The following is a 20942-nucleotide window of genomic DNA, read 5'->3' as shown; positions in this document are numbered from 1 at the left end:
GCATTTGGAGAGGAAAAAGATGGAATGTGATTTAACAAGCATCAACGAAATCATGCTAAGATTGATCTATGTAGGCCAAGAAATACATGATAATGGATGAACTTACATATTTATACATACAATGCTTTCTTGTACCTAAAATAACCCAAAATCAGGAGTTCTTGTATACATAAATCAGTTGAGAGGAAAACCACTTGATCATGAAAGAAGACAACTGGTTCTAAAACTGCTAAAATGAGAAGACAAACCTAGATATACAGTCCGCTGTGACTTTGCGAGGTTGCTGCCTACATCTATTGCAAGAAAACATGAGCTCGGAGTGCAATGTTAGAGTTTAGGGTGAGTTGTCAAATAACATCAGTTCTACACACGTGTCGTCAGGTTGCTGGTCATGTGGGTACACGATTTAGTTGTATTATATGTGACCTCATGCTACAGTCCTTAACCTGTTGAAAAGATTCATAATGAAGCACATGAGCAGATGAAGACAAACAAAGCTTGGAACATAAAACAAAACACAGTATTTACCTGAACGGCTGCTAACGCAGACAAAAGGTCTTTACATCGTTCAAGCAAAGCCTTTTCGTTTGAAGCCAAGCTCACAAGTTCGGCCACCAAAGAATTCATTTCCTCCACCTGCAAAGGACAAATGAGACTTTAGATAATTAAATAGATTTTCCTTTTTCAAAGTGCCACAAATAATCTGTTTCAAACAGGAATTTACTCTCTTGATAAGGAATAATAGTAGTTCCTGTTGACAGAAACTCTGATCTGATTTTCAGATCGTAAAAGCAAGGTAAAGATTCCAATCAGCTGCAAACGATCTTTTTATTAACTTTTGTTTCTTTTGAGTATTACCTTTCCAGTGAGCAACTGAATTGGAATACTGAATCTCTGCTTTTACAGCCCGTTACGGATGGTAACATGTATACTTCAACCGTCTATCTAGTTTCACCACAGTTATTTATGGTTGAGTGCTTTAGTCTCTCATTTCAGAGCAATTTCCATTTCCCGCGGCCACAATCAGTATTTTTATCTAATGTCAATTAAGAACTTTACAAGTTACATGTTAAGCTACTTATCAGGGAAAGATTATTTCTTTCTAGTAAAAAGAATATTACTATTTTAGATGTCAGTTTTATCACTGGGAAAATATTGAGATTTTAATTATGAGTATTCCTACTTTTTTAGAAGTATTTCCTTAGTAGGATTACTTGGTTAGTAAGTCTTTCAATTGAACTGTGTAACATCTGTATTTAAGAGGCGAATTGATACTTGAATAAAACAAGTTAGAATGACAAAAAAAAGATCTCGGTCTCTTTTAACGAGTACCTAGGTTTCAATCTCCCTTCGATGAGCTGATCTATCTAACATCATAGGTTGTTCTAAGAATATAGTTAAGGTGATCGCTTCCGACGTTCTCGTTAGTTGCCAAGTGACTTAAGTCATATGTGGAGACCATAACATTACAACTGGCTTGTAAAGAACTCAATGATTACAAACAATTACCACAATACATAAAATAACTTTATGATTTTTATTTTGTAAGACTAATATTCCATAAAATTGAATTAATGAATTTACCTTTGATGATAGTGAACATATAGAAGATGCCATTCCCTGCATCATCTCAACTGCTGAACTGACAGAATCCTTCAGATTTTGGATATCGACCTATTATAAGAGAAAACAGAGAAGACAAGGAGGAACAAGAGCAACATTTTAAACCACACTGATTGTCATGAACTGAATCATTAACACATTACACATTGAAAAGTTGAAGGAAAAAAAAGGATGAAACTTACTGTGGCTTTTCCAACAATTGGAAGTCGGAGAGTACTAGCCTTTAAAGCCTCAGTTGCTCCTAGCAAAGAGCCAGAGTGGTCTCTTTCAAGGAGGGCCCATGCTTCTAAACGAGCTATCTACTACATTCACCAATTATAAGAAGTTTGTCATGAAGAGGATTCATGCAATAAAGCCAACATCTCGTGACAGAGAGTGGAAACGATTAAGCCTGTTCTAACTAGCATGCACTAAGAAGTGAGGGACGGCAATGGAGGATCTAAGGAACCATCAACAACCTTTCTCCTTTTGGGAAAGAAATATAACAGTACAAAATTTTCTCTTCTTGACTTTCCTTATTTTTATTTGCTTTTTGCTTTCTTACTTCCTCTACCTCTAGAAGATCTGAAGATGCACGAAGCACGATAGTCATATAAATCAAACACTGGTCCGTTCTCTACGGCATACAAGAACAAAAACTCTAATTTTCCATTTTTTGCCATGTTTTATGTGTTAAAGTATCAATGCTGAGTACTTACTCATTTTAAGATGAAAGTGAATTATTACTGCTTCTAAGCAGGTATCATCGTGGATTAAATATTAAAGGCCAGGCAGCTGCCTTTAACCATTTCAGGAAACTAAAAAAAAAAATCCTCATTATAAGATCATGTCCTAAGTTGATGATTTCATTCTCATCATAGTATCCCTGAAAATGTTGTATTTTTTAAAAAAATGGAAGTGATATGACAAATATGACGAAGGTAAATCCATAATCAGATAGTTGAAACAGTTGTCTACGAAAAAGTCTGCAAGGATTTGGTTCAATACTTTGAGAAACTTAAAGTTTTGAAACATACTTGTCCTTTAAGGATGGAAGTCAATTTCAACTTTTGCCTCAGCAATAGCAACTTTATTCTCTTGAGGGTGACAGAATGCCGCAGTTCGGATGTTGTTACCCATGCATTCCACAGATTTTTCTGATACAAAATAAGAACACATTGGAGATGAACATACCAGACTTAGTATAGATCGTGTTAAACCTCAACTCACGATTATTATTAATCGCAGTTACCAAAGAAGTGCTGACATCCTAAAGAATAGAAGCAGAGCAATTTTTCTGATTCTACCGGTTAATGTAATCCTTGAATAAGCCCTTTTAACTGATATACAGTCAGCATCATTCAGTTATCTCTTGCAAAGAACAGAATAAGAGTATCATGGCCAATTGACAACAGATATTAATGGAATCCAATCTACCATTTAAATAATTCCTCGCCGGGTGTATCTTTATTTTCTGCCTCATTTTTTCCCAGTATGTATGTCCATTGGACATTCCATTAAGCAAATCTACAACAGTAAATAGTGCGTAAGAGAGAGAGAGAGAGAGAGAGAGACTGAAACAGCTTGAAAATCTCTTCATAAGTTCAGAATTATGACTAGAACGACACAGAAAATCAGCCTGAATTGAAATACTTTAATCTCACAGATCGAATTCATACAGTTTTACAATGAACAGTCACTCCACATTGACTCCATATAACAACTCAAATCATCAGAATAGGATTTTTCTTTTTTTGATAATTAACCTTTCTTTGCCTCAAACTCAGAAAGAAAAAATAAAGGACAACAGAATGATAATAAGGCCAGAGTAAAACATTTATCGGAATCTGGCCCAATGACTAACTGTACAATGTCATTGAATTGAACAACAGAGGCTTTCCAAAGAGCAAGCTTATCTTCCCAATGTGATAAAATGTATACATCTTCAGCCTCTCTCTAACAGTGAGAGAATGAAAGAGAGAAGAAGAGGCTGCTCAATAACATTCATAATTATATGTTTCTCAATGATTTACAACATCTTGAGTGGATATGTATCATGCCAAAGCTGCCTAGAGTTCTAGTGCTTATCTTCAACATGGAGCCAACTCACAGATCATTGACCACATCAAAGAATTTTTACTCTTCAAAAGCAATATACTGCCTTAAGATCCTTCTGTCACTAAATCTAGTCTTTTAGCATATATAAAAAGGACATCTGAGCAAGGAACACTTTCTTAGGAACTATGCATGAATTCAGCAATTTAGCACCCAAATATATATAATAACATATTGGACAAGACTACATGACACTCTCCAAGGGATATCATAATGCAAGAACTATGGCGACACTTGCATCATAGGCAATTACTTGCCAAACCAACATTGGTGAAATAAATTGAAGCATTAATCAAACAGACTAACAAAAATCCAGTAGGTATGAACATGTTGAGAATTATGAGATGGACAGGGAGGGTAACCATACCTCAGCACTCCGTTTCTGCATGATGAAAGTAGCATCTGCCCTTGTATTTGCAAATCTCCATTGCAAATAACCATTATAAAAAAGCCTCAACATGTGAGCATCAACAATTCGATCCTCTCCCTTCTTTCCTCTCCGAATATCAACAGAAAAGCTAAGAATTGAAAGGGTATTAACAGCATTACCAATCGTCTCTTTACCACCGACTGCATTTCTAACCCGACCAGGACTTAGCCCCCTTGATGGAAACAAATTCAAAGATGTCCAAAGCTTACCAGGAGAAGCAGGTCTTATAGTACCCCCCATAGGAGAAGCCACTGCACCATGACAAGAAATCCTTTTTGATTGACTAAACTTAGCTGGAGAACCAATTCTAGACCCTGGGCTTGAAGCAAAGGCGAACCCGGGTCCTGCAACCGCCTTAACCGACTATTAGTTTCCTGCCAAAACCTTGCAGACACATTAATATTACGGGGTCCGTTCTTTCCTTTCAAATCCCTACTTCTTCCAGTTCCAGCATTGGTGCTCCCAGAAGATATACTATCTGTATCATATGCAGCAAGTTCACTATGACCCTCATTTAAAGAATTGGAATCTGGGTTTTGTTTATTAGCTTCTTTTAATAACTCAGAACTTCCCAAATCCAAACTCAATCTACAACCAGCATCGAAGGAAACCCTCCTACTATCGTCAAGCATCATTGATTGTTGCAATGGCTTAGCCAACACTGCCCCAGATCCGAAAACCTTCCTTTCACCACTACAATCAAAACTCCTATACAATGGATTCGGACCCGAACCCGGAGTCCCCGGCCGCGTTCTCCCCGGCCAGAGTTGCTGATCCGCTGGCTTCGAGTTCTCCATGTGATATCTCACCGGAGTAGCTCGGCGCCTATCGGGAGTTGCTTTCCTTATCAAAGTAGAACCCACTTGAGCCTTTGTCTTACTGATCGGAAGGGAATATGCCTCACCTTGAAAAGAAACCGACAAACTTTTCGTTGAAGTAATCAACAATTTGTTAGCAGTTGACATTTCCGTGGTGCCATTAACATTTCCTTGCGTAAATTGACTCACCGGCCCTCCGGTCGATAGATTGAGACCGTTTGGGAAGCGAAGATGACGTCGTAGAAGTTGGCGTTGAAGTAGAACTAGCGTTTGTTGAACGAGAAACAAGGGAGAATGAAATCTCGTAGCCGTTTTGTTACCCGTCGACATCGATTAGTGGAACGAGAGATAAGCGGTGAAGGAAATCTCGCCGGCGTTTTAGCTGCCGAAGGAGAAGAGAAGGAGATGGAGACAAATATCTCGAAGAAACTTGTCTACCTCTGGGTTTCCTCGTAACAGTTGAGCCATTAACTTCAAGAGGAGGCCTTTTAGCTATTGCAACAGTTGGGTTTTCTCTTTGATGGGTTTGTTTCTTGTTGTGTTCTTCAACGGGGGATTGTGAAGGAGTTGGTGGACGAGACAATGCAGCCACCATCATCTGAGACTGCAAAGGAATCTACGTTCTTTTCCACATTGCTTGCAAGAAACTTCTGTCTATTAATTAGTGATGTGTCTTCATTTCCATGGCTCAATCTAGGGAGAAAGGATTTTTAGGTGATTTAGAGGAGTGTGGAGGAGAACCCATAAAGGGTTTTGAAAGATCTTCCATTTTTACTTCAACAACAGTGAAATTCACACACTTTTCCTGCGTTTTCAGGTATACAGAGAAGAGTCGATAAGGTGAGTTTTCAGATATTCAGCTGGGCTTTTGGCTTTGGTTTTATGAATCTTGTAGACGTTAGGTTAGTTAATTAAATTACCAGATTTTAGATAATTTCCTTTTATAAATTTTCTTAAAACTTTAATTTTCATAAATTATTAGATTGATCACTTACTTCATATTTTTATACTTTTGTCTACTAAATTTAAAAATATTACGTTTTGGTTATTTATGTTATCTATTTATTAAATTTTGGTCACTTATGTTATCGATTATTATATTCATCACTAAATCATTCTCGTATATTAGTTTGGTGACATGACATGTTAAAAAAGAGTTTAATTTATAATACTATTTTAACTCTAACCTTTAGATGACATCCTTTAATCTATAAAAATCAATTTGACCTTTAATTCCCATTAAATTGACCATCTCTCGTCCACACACAACAGTTTTCCTCGATCACCATCGGTCGACATTGGTCGTCAACTATTAGATCCAAATTTTTTAATTCACTCAATTTTAACCTTTTGAATGTTAATGTATGTTTCATCAAAAATATCTCAAACTCAACAATCTAACTTAAAACCTTTCAAATTCCTTAAATTAAACCAAAAAAAATTATCATATATTTCTTTAAAAATACGCCAAAATATAAATCTATATATTATAATATTCCTTTCAACTGTAAAAGGAGTGTTGTTCCGTAGAGGCCTTAAATTCGAGCGGTTGCTCGGCAAGGTTTGTGTATGATTTATCAATGATTAAAAAAGATTCTAAACATATTATTCTATAATCACCTCATACTATTAAGAAAAGAAATATTTTGTGAGTTTATTTTCATATAGTTAATCACTGTATTCGTTGTACATCCACGATTACATATAAATCATGGGATTGAAATGAGTACTTTTCAATCACGTACCAATCTCCTTCAACTTCAATTACAAGCATGAGATTGTATATCAATATCACAGCAATTAATGTGAAATAAAAGGAAAAAAAAGGTAATTAATTAGGAGTAAATTGTTTACAACTAAGATTAAGACCCTTTGTTATAATCACAATCTTTAGATCTAACATCACTTTAATTGAGCTTCCATGAATCAAATCAATGATTAGCAAAACATTAACCAATTGCTAATTGACATTAGATTTGAGTTTCATAACTTTCTTAAGTTCTAGTCTCTAGATTATGGTATCAAATGAGAATTATACCGCACTTACTTCAAATTTTAAACATACAAGAATATAGGTCTAGTTATAGTCCTTCTATATGTTTAAAATTTTAATTCAATCACTCTAATTTAACATGACACAATTTGATCATTCTATTTTATAATATCAGTAGTAAGTCCAAACTAATATCATTAGTGATTATTGGAAGCGAAGTTACAGAATAAGCATTTGTTTATTAGAGTTATATAAAGATGCAATGTCTCTTTTTCTCTTAAAATAACAATTCCTTGTTTCCAACGCATGGGAAGGATACAATATTTAAACAGCTTGCAGTTTTAAATTGGAAAGAAAAAGTATGAAGATGTCTTCAAAACCAAAATTAAGTAGATTATTTGTGTGAAAACTTGCTAAGAAGGCGAAAACAATGATATAGTTAACTATAAAACACAGTGATGATAGAGGTGGTGGGTCGTTTCATATGAAATGAACCAAAAGCATGTTTATTGGCAAAATGCTTGAATATGAGTAAAAACAATTGCTACATAAGTGCAGTAAACTCATTTTCTGAATTAGGACTCTACTATATTATTAAGTGGAAGTCGCATGTATGAAAATCACCATGTGATCTTACCGATTCCAATAGTCGTGGTGCAATCTTGCCAAACCTCCTAATGGAATTGTTCTTTTTAAAAATAAATAATTGTCTTGTGTGATCCACAAACCAGTTCCAATCATATAAATTCTTTTTTTTTTCTCCTTGTTCCCTGCATTTGGTTGCAAGGCTTACATCAATGCCCCTTTCTTTCTATTGTACATCGCTTCGTTTTACTTGTTTCCATTTGATTTTTCAATATAAGTGTGTCACGTAGAAAGATGAGTAATAGCAGACATTATAATGACCTAATTAATAGAAGGAAGCTCATGTTAAGGTATGGATGATGGAATGATGCCTAGATGAGAACTTTGTACCCATGTGACTTGAAACATACTCCATAGAATAATTGGTGTAAAAGGAGAAACCCCATTAAGTGATGCTTTTGTTAGTGTAGGCATCAGTTAACCCACTTTCCAAGTGATTAAAACTTCAAAAAAGAGATTGCTTTTGTCTGCACCCATACCTTTCCATCACTGCTTCTCCTTTCCACCGATTTCTTTTTACAAACAAGGCACGACATAAATACAGATATTGAGATTTAACTTTTAGACTCGTTTTAAATTTTGTAAATAGAATGTTACTGAGAGATAAGGAAGAGTTGTATAAGCGTTACTTTCTTCAGACCTCTTTCGCAAGCTGTAATATTGTCATTTCTCATCTATCGGATTGTAAAATCTCTATAAAAAACATCTTTCGTTCAACTATAATCTATGACATACCAACGACAAACTAGCATGATTGATTAAATTTATTATCTAACAGTTCTATTTATCCTATGAACTTACAAATAGTCAACATCACTTAAACCTAACATCAACATTAAGAGGTTGTATATTAGTTTAAGTTGAAAAAAATATCTCGACTATTCATCATCCTCTCTTAATCTTTCCTATTCTCTTCCTTTTACAGAACAATTATTTGCCTCTCCACTCACATGAAAAAATGAACAGTTAAATATTACTACAATCTATTTCTCCCATCAACAAATGGGATGTCAAGATTTAACTTGAAACTTAAAATTCATTTTGATTTATTTTGACATGAATTTTTTAGAAAGAATGATATTTCCACTCATAAGAAAAGCGGAAGAATTCTTGAGCTATTTAAATTTCCAGGCTTAGTAAAATTTATGAGATTAATTAAAGAATGAGGTGACTTCCATTTTGAAGTCAATCGTAACAAGAACTGGAAGGACATCAGAGAAAAAAGCTTCAAGAATAAAATTAGCCGAGCAAATGGTGAATAGATCATTGCACCACACTTTTGCTGTTGAACAACTCCCTTAAAACTTTCAACTTTGAAACATAAACTCATTTAACTGCAATTTGGCAGGCAAAGTTGATGGCTTTGATCTTCAAACAAAGGAGGTTTCCAGGTTTAGCCAAAGGTCAAAAATGTGAACTTTCGGATCAGTCAAACATATGTAATGAACAAAGCCGGTTTCGAACACCATAACCATATTCAAGATTTTGATGCAATGAATCCATATAAACAATTCCTTGTAGCATAATCAAGACATGACACTGTAATAACAAGGATCATATGCACATAGACTAAAAAACTTCACCTTAAAACCTTTAGTTCCATTACTAACACATGAAATGCCAGTAATCAACAGGATCATCACATTGAATAGACAATTAATGGTAAACCAACAATAAACTTCCATTAAGAAACAATAAGGTACTCCTCATAAAATACTCAAGGCCCCGCAATAAACTCAACAAAAACACTATCTTAATGTTTCTTCTAATTCAAAAACCATACCAAATCGCTCATATTTGAACGAACTCCTTCCTGTTTCGCCCCATATAACCTTCAGCGGTACTGCCAAAGGAAACAGAGAAACCATGGGTTAAAAATGCTGAAGAGAAATATCAAGATTAAGATATCATTGGATTAAAATCCGAAGAGTCACTGTGTTACCTTAATGAACCCAATTCCTTTGCATTGCTACGGAAGCACTGTCTGCAACATGAGTCCATACTTCCTTGATGGCATGGGGTTTCCGCACACACGACTAAAAGGAAAAACATAGTATTAAAAGCCAAAAAATAATCAATTAACCAAGACTAACCATATTGACAAAAACTTGGACAGAAAATTTCTCTATGCAACTTAAAGCACAATACATAACAACATAAGAGAAAAACCTAAAACATTATTTCAGCTCGCTAATCTTAAACGCAATAAATGCTAAAAAATAAAATTTAGGAGAAAATGAAGTCAAACATGATTTAGAGTTAACAATAGTAGTCACCTAATTGAATTCCGAAGCAATCTAAGAAAGAAAAGAGAGAAGATTAAGTTACCAGGCGCGAGAGCCAGGTCCGTAGTTTTGGGGTGAGAATTCCAGACATTAGAGTGGCCATGATGATCAAAAGCTCTGAAAGGCGAAATAGGCTCGCGAGCTTATGAAAAACCTAGAATCGGAGGATTTCGGACAAAGGGGAAACGAGGATATTTATAGACGGATTCCAAAACCTAGTTTCGACAATTTTTGGGGTCAAATTTGCATTGTCATCTTCTACTACTCAATTTCAAGGTAGTTTTTTAAATGATAATTAGTAAAAAAGTAACTATTCTCTTCTGTATATAACTCGTATCAATTATTGGTCGACTAATTAAGATTAAATATCACAAAGTTATTGTAGATTAATCCTTCAGTATAATTACTTTATTCATAATATATTATTCGAACTACTAACATTAGATAAAGGATTTAACGATTCACGTTTTTACATTTGATTAATTAATATTAATAAAATAAATAAATACCTTTTAACATCTATCAAAAAATAATCATTTTGATAACTATAATTCACCTTTGATGATATAAAATTTAAATTTAATTATTTTAAAATAAGTATATATTAACTTACAAAATTTTTCTAGCGATTTATGTAAGTAAACTAACAATCAAAGTTGATATAATAAGCATTTAAAATAAATTATACTAATTAAGTAATTTTAATGATTAAAAAATTTATTATTCATTCCGGATCTAAGCATTGTATATATAAATATGAGTATTAATTAACAAATGATTAAAAATCTTTAAATATACTATTTTATATTCCGCACTCTCTCGAACATCCTTGAACTTAATAATTTTCAGTCAACCATACAAATTCACAAGATGGAAAGAGTAAGGTAAAAGAATTTAGGTAAACTACACATTTAATTGTTTAACTATTTGTTTTATTTGTTTAATTGCTCAATATTTTTTTGTTTCAAAGTATACCTGATATTATTTTGATCACTCACCATTAAAAATTAACAATGGTAATGTAATAACGTGTCACATAAGGTATTGCCATATCATCATATTTTTTTTTTTTAAATAATGCCACACATCATCATTATTTCCCATAATATAACAATTTTGTTAATTTTTTAAAAATAGGTGACAAAATGAAACAAAACTAGTTATGCATAATTTAAAAAAATAATTGAATAAAAACAGAACAAAAAATGGTAGTGGGTACTAACATATGTTTACCCAATAATATAGTAATATTTTAACAAAGGTGACTGAGGTAACATACTAGCTCTTTGGCTTGTTGGGTTTTGGGATACTGGGAAAAGAAATAAAGTTAACAGATTCGATCCAATCAAACTGAATGAAAAAGATTATTATTTTAGAATAATACCCTCAAGAGTTTAGAACAACAAATGGAGCACTTACAAATGCCCAAATACTTCCTATAGGTTACTAGATTTTCATCAAATTTAAGTTTACAACAGCTAACCTGTAAGAATAAGAAAAGGCAGGAAGCGAAATTTCACAACTAACAAATGATTCCTAATTGATTCATCCTTCGAAGCATCTTTGCACTGAGATTATAAAGACCAGATTCCAGTGATAAAATAGTCTTATCGGATCTTTAGTCCGTCTCAGAAAGCCAAGGGAATCAACAGTAGAGATCAATCGGCAGGTAACTTGCCATGTATGTCATAGACAGTCCATAAATACGAAAACGAATTGCTCACCAGCGGCTGTCAAAATGAATGCCCTCAGGAATAATTTCATGAATTTAAGCCACATAGAGGAGAAAGAGGAAAGAAGGATCAACCATACTGCAAATGAACTGGGATGAACCTGAAAGTGATGAAGTCGCAAAAGGGCCAGTACATCACACCATTTAACATTGTAGGAAGCGTCGCTTTAACCTGAAACGATTTCTTCACCGCTTTCACCTACACAACAATCCGCAACAGCTTAACAAAGTACTTACATCGATTATTTCTTGAACGTGCATGGTAAATGCATATGACTCCTAGTTGAATCACAAATATGGCTATAAAAAGGTTATGCACGAGTAATAAACTTCATACACCGATGCAATTCGTGTTTTTCAAATATAAAATTGGTGGAGCAAATAAGTAGTGACAAATAATCAGCATAATAGAGTAACTAGAGGATCGCAACGACATTCAAGGTAAGGCAGCATAATAGCAGTAGTTAATGAAAGCAAACGTGTTTATCTCATGACATGCAAGGAATGTAAGGAACATACCTTGTAGACGAGCATTCAACGAGAAGAAAACAACGGTCAATGGTCCAAAAAGTAGCCCCATGGCCATTTTCTTGAAAGTAGTGATCAAATCCTCTTTGGAAAGAGTTTCGACACAAGTGAACCAGAAATGCAGTGACGGTCCTAATATCAACAACCATATCCAGCCATTCGCGACGTCCTCACCAAATCATAAGGATCCGCAGACGACTTCGAAATTGTCTGACCATAGAATTCCATATTAAAAACATAAAAAAGATGCAGGTCCTGACTCCTGATGCAAGTAATTACAAAGGCTAAATGTATAGTTCATAATCAAATGCAGGCAAACTATAGTCCATAGTGTTATACTTATATGCATACACCACATAAGGAAATTATAATGTGTAAGAAATGCCGACAATGAAACTAAACTGAATTATACTTTACACCAGAGAACAAAGTTCGAATGATAATTAGACAACAAAATACCCGATAAATTAATATATCGTTTTTGTAATGAATTACTACATGGTATTGTTTAAGCATAAAGTAAAGAAATTGTAATGCCTTTATGTTCTAAATGCTTATTTTCAGTATAAGACAGTCATATTTTACTTGTCAAAAACTCAACATGGTTTGAAATGCATCCTTTTCCAGGGAAAAAGTGAAGTTTCCAGCCAACCCAGAGGATTTTCTTTTGTTTTCCTCCCCTTTCTCATCAGCCAAACAGAAGTCAAATACAAAGTTTTCACCTTTCAATTAAACAAACCCCATGTTTAAATCCTTTAAAGAAAAAAGGATTACCTGAGCAGACAAATCAGCAGCTGTATAAATAAGCGAGGAAGTAACGCTTTTCGTTAAAACGGGCCACGACTTCACCATACCTAAATACCATCCAACAAACCCAACCTTACCAAACGACGTCGTGGAAGACGACGACGAGAAGAAGTGAAAGCGAAGGGGGGATCTCATATTCTCTCACTTTCCGTAACACGTTCGGGAACCGAAAATACTCTCTGGTTTGGGTCTGCGTTTGGTTCCTAAGAAACGGACGGATGTTCACCGAGCCAGCTAAGTCGGGTTGCTTCCGTAAGAAGCGGGTGAGGCTACCAAATCTACGCAAAGAACCGCTCATGTGTTTCCTTTCTCTTCTGGGGCGTCTTTTGTTTTTCTTTTTCAATGGCGTCGGGTTACCGTTTTCTTTTCTTTGAAGCTTTTAGAGTTTTGATCTTTGACAGGGTTTAGCGGTGGTTTTAATAGTAAAAGAAAAAAAAGTGCTTTTGTCTTAGTTTTTTTATAAAATACATAAATGGTCCCCGAATTATAAATACTATATATTGAGTCTCTTAATTATTAAAAATTATAAAATAATCCTTTGACTACATGGAGTTGCTTTGTTGAATCCCTTAACTATTAAAGTTACAAAATAATTACTCGACTATTCATTATGTTCCAAATTCGTTCTTTTTTGTTAAAAAATTAACGACAATTTAAGCTGAAAATTAACCTACTGACTGATATATGATAAAATATGATATCATAATCTCCAACGATTATCATATCTCAATCAACATGTTAACGTCCAGTTTAAATTACTGTTAATTTTTTTAAAGAAAAAAGACGAGTATATAACTTAATGAATAGTTGAGTAACTGTTTTACAACTTTTAATAATTGATGGACTCATCAAAATAACTTCTTATAATTAAAGGAACATTTTGTAATATTTAATAATTAGAGGACCATTTGTATAATTTACTCTAATTTTTTATTATAATTTTGGCTGCTGGTATTTGGTCTTTGAGAGGGTCTTTTTTTTTCAAGAATGTTTCCGCGAGTAGTCAATTCCGTCGTACTCGCTTCTTTACATATGATTATGAAGGAACAGGTAGCTGTGACAAATAGGTTTAATTATTTTTCTAGGTCCTCTACTCTTTTAATTCCATACTCCCATGAATTTAATTCATTTACCTTTTAATTACTAATCCAATAAGATGATATTAATTTATTGAAAAAATTCCACGCCAGCTGTCGTTATTCAGATAAAATGTTAACAGTTGAGTAACGATTTTATTAAAAATCAATAATATTAGTGATCGTAGTGTAATTTTAAATGTTCCATGGTTAAAACAGAAATTTATCCAAAATTTAGTGAATGCACCATAGTTTTATGGATAAACAATACATTTAGTATCCCAAATATCATTTTTATTCTATTTTGGTCACTCAATTATTTTTTGTTTCAAAAGCATAACTAACATTACATTTTGATTTTATTTTAGTCATCGTAAGATTATACCACATAATCATTGAAAATTTTTAAAAAAATTATATCAATAGTTTTATTAATTTTTTAACAATTGGTAACCAAAATGAAATCAAATAACATTAGGTATGTTTTTTTAAAATAGTTAAGAGGCTAAAACAAAACAAAAATGATAGTTGGAGCAATAAATGTGTAAGTTTACCTTAGTTTTGATTTGATTTAATGAATGGATGGATATATTTGCGAGTGAAATGAAATAGTGAAGGTGCAGCGCGTAGTTGGGGTTGTCGTGTTAGAACATATTCGAATGCTCTCCATGAGTTTGGCTTCTTAATTAGTTAATTATTTATTGACACGACTGCTTCTCCCTTTCTTTTAACGCCACGTTTTTTTTTCTAATTACACGTAACCAGTCGGCCTTCAGAGTTGACCTTTACAGTTACGTGCCTCCACTTTTGTTTATTTGAAGTAACTGTCCCTTGGATTTTTGCTTCTTCCGGTTTGGTGTTTGGATCCTTTGCCAGATTGAGTGCTGATCAAATAATCAAAATATGTTGAGTTTCGACATAGTCCATATATGCTTGTGCCTTCCAGCTTAGTGTTCATATACTTTAATCTCGAATTCAAGGATGATAAAATAATTTAATTCATCGGGTTCTAATTTCAACTTAACTATACAAGAGCATTTAAGAAAAATTGATGTTTGAAGGTGATGCATTGTGTTACACATCAAAGGGAGGTGAAGACATTGATCCCATACCGATAAGAAAATGAGATCCTAGAGTATAAAACCAACATTACAAGTACTAACGAACATTTCTTTTGGACAGAATGCAATAACCCAATAACAATTGCATGCTTTCAATTAAAAGTTGAGTCAAGTTCAATGGAAGTAAACATATATCTTTTCACCAAACGATGGGAGTTTCATGCAAGTCCCACACATCACATTAGGTTTAAGCATTTCCACATACGTTCATTCACAGTTGCAAAGACAGATGCAAGTAAAAGCAAGTAAAAAAGAAGAGAAAGAAAAGGTACACACGAAAGCAAGACTCAGACTCACCACATTAATTATAACCCCAATCAAGTAGCAAGTTCGAGTCGATTCAACCGACATCCGTGACCAAACATCATGACAATTGCAACATTAAATCATCGAGCTTACAGGCTTGTGAAAGAAATTTTAAGGAACTAATTCACATAACCAAGGACAAGATATACGCATGCTACAAGCTGTATCAACTTCCCAGTTCGATGTGCTACTTTCTAAGATGAGGAAAACATGCGTATAGATCGGATTTAGGATGCCTTGCCTCGCATGCTCCCGGCACTTCACTTCTGTTGTGGTACACATGAATGTTTGCATGCAAACCTTGCACTGTATCGGCCACCATAACCGACCAGAAAACAATATCAGAGTAACCAATGGGTAAGCCAACAACCAAAAAAAACAAGTAACGTTCTGTCAATGAACTTAATCGAATGAGTCTTAACTCAATTTAATGTATAGAACTAATTATACGATGACTGAAGAAAATCAAAGATAAGAAAGATTATTCGAACGCTACAAATTGGCTTCACTTTCATGCATCAAAGTTATATATATATAACACAACAACGGCTGAGCCAAAAACAAAGGCTTAAATAGAAAAGTAAATATCCAAATTTTATCCTAAATTAATTTTAAGTATCTAAAGATTTTTTTTTTATCAAGTGTCTAACACTTCCAACTTTACTCTTTTAAGTGTCTACACTGCAACGACTATTAATAAAAACCGTAATGATTTGAGTGGCCATTTGGCATTTAATCCCAACGCTACTTGAAACGACAGAAGAGTTATACTCTATTTAGTGCATTGGCACCAACACAACAACGGTAGCAAGAGGAATTTAGGTTTTTGGTATTATGTTAATTTTAGAAATTAGATTTTTTAATAAAAAAATATAAACGTAACATAGCCAAAGAGTAGCATTGAAATATGACTTAGGCAGTTAAAAAGTAACATTGAAAACGTGACTTAATGATCTTTGTATTAAGTCTTAATAAACAAGTAGCAGTTCGAGTCGATTCAACCGACACCGTGACCAAACATCATGACAATTGCAACATTAAAATCATCGAGCTTACAGTGTGAAAGAAATTTTAAGGAACTAATTCACACATAACCAAGGTACAAGATATACGCATGCTACAAGCTGTATCAACTTCCCCAGTTCGATGTGCTACTTTCTAAGATGAGGAAAACATGCGTATAGATCGGATTTAGGATGCCTTGCCTCGGCATGCTCCCGGCACTTCCTTCTGTTGTGGTACACATGAATGTTTGCATGCAAACCTTGCACTGTATTCGGCCACCATAACCGACCAGAAACAATATCAGAGTAACCAATGGGTAAGCCAACAACAAAAAAAAAACAAGTAACAGTTTGTCAATGAACTTAATCAAATGAGTCTTACTCAATTTAATAGTATAGAACAATTATACGATGACTGAAGGAAAATCAAAGATAAGAAAGATTATTCGAACGCTACAAATTGGCTCACTTTCATGCAATCAAAGTTATATATATATATAACACAACAACGGCTGAGCCAAAAACAAACAGGCTTAATAGAAAAGTAAATATCCAAATTTATCCTAATTAATTTTAAGTATCTAAAGATTTTTTTTTATCAAAGTAAGTGTCTAACACTTACAACTTTACTCTTTTAAGTGTCTACACTGCAACGACTATTAATAAAAACCGTAATGATTTGAGTGGCCATTTGGCATTTAATCCCACGCTACTTGAAACGACCAGAGAGTTATACTCTTAGTGCATTGGCACCAACAACAACGGTAGCAAGAGGAATTTAGGTTTTTTGGTATTATGTTAATTTTAGAAATTAGATTTTTTAATAAAAAAATATAAACGTAACATAGCCAAAAGAGTAGCATTGAAATTATGACTTAGGCAGTTAAAAAGTAACATTGAAACGTGACTTAATGATCTTTGTATTAAGTCTTAATAAATTTAAATAAACAAAAAATAAATTGGGATGAGTAGATGTCTGGTACAATGAGAAAACTAACTATACGGGTCAAGTGATTCATCATTCATGGAACTCGTTGTTAATATGAAGAGTTCCAAATTTTTATGTCTGGATTATTTGGCCAACAAAGTCCATTCGCAAGTATAATTTCAAGCAGGGAATCCAGGCAATAAATTCCAACGCTAAACAATTTAATCTAAGAACCTGTAAGCCAAAAAAAAAAAACTCAACTGCAGATACAAAAGCCAACTACATGGATATTAGCCCAGGCAAGCTTCAAATATATTTAGTAAAGAAACCTGCCAGCATAGCCAAAAGAAATTCAACCCAAATACCGATTTCTGGTCTAGATGAATAAGGAAGCAAAAAAGTAAAAAAAAATCATAAAGTATTGGGGGGAAATAAAGATCAAGCAAAAATCAGTGTTAAATCTAACAAATAAAAAAGAAACCAGAGTATGCCAAAATACTACCTGGATGGTCATGGCCTTCTTGTTAGAGTCGAGCTGGCTTCCTATCAAAACAAAAGTAAAACAAGGATAGGTCTATGATCAACATATATCTAATCAAAAAGGCAATTATTTTATTTTAAAAAAAGAGAGAGAAATAAACAGGCAGATAAGAGATGGAAAAAGGAGAAAGTTTGCAAAACCTTTGCCGGCGGCCTTTTGCTTTTCCAAGTTCTTCTCACGAGCCATCTTGGATTTTGGGCATTTCCTCCTCCATGGCGGATTGATTTGATTAGAATCAAAAGGGATTTTGAGGGTTTTGAAGAACTTGGAAAAGGATGAGCTCTTCCAAGGCAAAGGGAAATGGAGGAAAGTAGAGGGATAGTGACACTTAAAGAGAATGGAAGCGGTTTAAAAGGGTTAAGATAAAAATATGGGTAAACAAAACCATTAAATGGCACCTAAATTTTTGAAGACATGCATCTTAGCCCTCGACTATTAATTCTCGTTAATTCTTAATCAAAGTTTGAGTTCATAATTTAAAAAAAAAATCTTTCTTGTTCTTCTTCCACCATAACCTGCAAAAAATCATCGGTGTTAACAAAATGAATTCATGAATTTGTTTTCAATTCATAATATTTATGTTACCATGACATCTTGTGACGACTTACCATACACCTAAATCAAGATTACATTTAAGCACGGATCAAGTGATTCCGTAGTAAAGAAATTATATTATTTCTTGAAGAACTATTAGTATTGATGTCAGGGGTGTGAACTTCAATGTTGAGAAGTTGAGAGTTATCTTTAAACATATACTACTATACTTGCATCAAATTAATAAAAAAATATTTAAGCATTGATTTTGAGACAATCGATCATGCAATCTCATGACTGACGATCTACTTAAAAAATCCAAGTGTTAAGATGTTTTTTGTAATATGTTTTATTGATTTATAATTTATCGTAGTATTTCATATCTTGATTTCTTTTATGGTTTGTTTATCGATGCGATTATGATTGTTTCGTTTCTACATCTTATTCGAGTTTATTTGGTTAAATTTTTAACATTTTCCTGCTGATCATTGGTGATCTTAAATGGTTAATTTCTTGTATTAATTATTATAATAAAATATCATAATGAGTTTAATTTACGGTCATAATTATAAACTTTTATTATAATTGAATATTTTTTATTTTTAATAAAACTAAAGAATTTTATCTTATAAAAAATATAAATCAGTTCAAACAAAATTAAAGATGGTCAATTTGAGAGTACTTATACATACTTTTTAATTTAATTGATTTTAAATTCAGAGTTATGAGTATATATGTATATTATTTTTCTAATATTATTAAATTTAATCTCTAAAATACAACTTGAATTGATCAGTAGTATTTTTTTTTATGAGCAAATGATATTACAGCACACACGCACCCCATGGGAAAACACCTATGGTCGACATTCTTTGCTTTTCCTTTTCTCTTTACAGATAAAGTATAATGTTATGTTTCTTAAAATCGAACTTATTCTTGATAGGGATACAATTTTAAATACAAAAACCGCGCTTCCAAAGCATTATATAACCTAGCTCCTTAATCATCCATAGACACTAAAATTTGAGTCCTTTGTAGGGTTTTATAAGAACTGTTTTGCATGGGAAGAGCTGCTTTTACCAAACTAAGATTTTAATGCTAAGGTACGCAAAGTTATTATTATTGTTGGTCATGTTTTCTTTTATCATTATAAAGTCATTTGTAGGGTTTTATAAGTTTTTCCCCTAACATAAAATTTTACGTCATGCGGTTCCTTGCCTATAATTTTATTCGAGAGTCATGGATGAAACTGGGGTGCAGGAAGCTAAGCGAACTAAGCGACCTTTGAGCAAAATGATGGGGCAGACCGGGAGATCATTAACAAGTGCAACAGTAACGACGGTATAAAGGGTTCACCGAGCTGGGTTCCACATCCAAAGAGTGGGATATACTTCCCTAAAGGTCATGAATGGGTGATGGACGATGTTCCTGACCAGGCAACTTCTTTCGGCCGGAGTTTTTGGGTCAGGAACAGACGGTGTCGATAAACCGGAGATCGATGAATTACCATTCCACGGCGACCACTATTTTCATGCAAATATGTGATGACCAAACAAATTAGTCATTAACAAGAGTGAGTTAGTAAGAGTTTATGAATTGAAATATTTTGGCATTAGCAGCTGAATTATCTATGCTGGTCTTTAATGATAATACATATGAATTTTATTCTCATGTTAAGATATTTAAAGTTGTATTATATTTAAATAAAATTTAATTAATATGTTAATAATCAAACATAGATTTAGATCGTGAACATATTAACCCGGAATATATACCCAAATTATCAAAGCTGCAACAAAAATTGAAATCTAACTGAAATAATTCAATCTCAAAATAAGTAGAATTTAACATATTTCAAACTTAAAAGACACAACTTAAAATACTCAAGTTTAATCATGAATAACTTAAACATGAATCATTTGAATTTAAATTTAGCCCAAATAAAATAGGATAAACTACACATTTAGTATAAACTATTACTTTTGTTCACTTTTAGTACCTAAACTTTATTTTTTAAACCATACCTAACGTTAGTTTAAATTTTAATTTGATACCTCGTCGTTAAAAAATTAACAGAATTGCTAACGTGGCATTTTTTATTTGTCAGTGAAGATGTGTCATTTTCTTATGGTGACACGTCAATATCACCGTTTAAATTTTTAATGGCATAATATCAAATTGAAACCTAAACTAAACATTATGTATGCTTTTGTCTTTATGTCACTCTTTCTTTATCTTCTGACAAGTTTTTAGTCTTCTTTATTAATCGTTTGGTCGTTCTTTTCGTTTACTTTTCTCAGTATTAGATTTGACGTCACATCAACTGATTAAGATGACGCTTATTTGTTATCATGGTGATCTTTCACACTTTGGACACTTAAATTGGATTTGGATATGTCATTTGCATTTGGGGATAGTTTTCTAACTATAATTGACTTTGATTTTCAATTTTCTATGATCTTTTAATAGTTTGATCT

At 33.3% G+C, this 20942-nt stretch overlaps 1 protein-coding gene and 3 pseudogenes across 1 annotated transcript; all 4 read right to left on the bottom strand.

Annotated features, from left to right (window-relative positions):
- Positions 1-295: 295 nt before the first annotated feature.
- On the bottom strand, positions 296-5603 carry LOC120149801 (annotated as a pseudogene).
- A 3938-nt stretch (positions 5604-9541) lies between these two features.
- Positions 9542-11578, bottom strand: LOC120149702 (annotated as a pseudogene).
- Positions 11579-12056: 478 nt separating this feature from the next.
- Positions 12057-13345, bottom strand: LOC120149701 (annotated as a pseudogene).
- Positions 13346-15429: 2084 nt separating this feature from the next.
- Positions 15430-18213, bottom strand: LOC120149560 (uncharacterized protein At2g23090-like). The gene is made up of 3 exons (XM_039162298.1): positions 18072-18213; positions 17893-17933; positions 15430-15764 (listed from the first exon to the last, which is right to left on the bottom strand). Exons 1-3 carry the CDS (start codon positions 18115-18117, stop codon positions 15570-15572), a joined length of 282 nt encoding a protein of 93 aa, XP_039018229.1. The 5' UTR covers positions 18118-18213; the 3' UTR covers positions 15430-15569.
- Between the last annotated feature and the right edge of the window lie 2729 nt (positions 18214-20942).

The sequence above is a fragment of the Hibiscus syriacus genome, unplaced genomic scaffold (genome assembly GCF_006381635.1).
Source record: "Hibiscus syriacus cultivar Baekdansim isolate YM2019G1 unplaced genomic scaffold, ASM638163v2 tig00111008_pilon, whole genome shotgun sequence".
Lineage (NCBI taxonomy): Eukaryota > Viridiplantae > Streptophyta > Magnoliopsida > Malvales > Malvaceae > Hibiscus > Hibiscus syriacus.
This window is presented reverse-complemented; position numbering and strand designations above follow the sequence as displayed.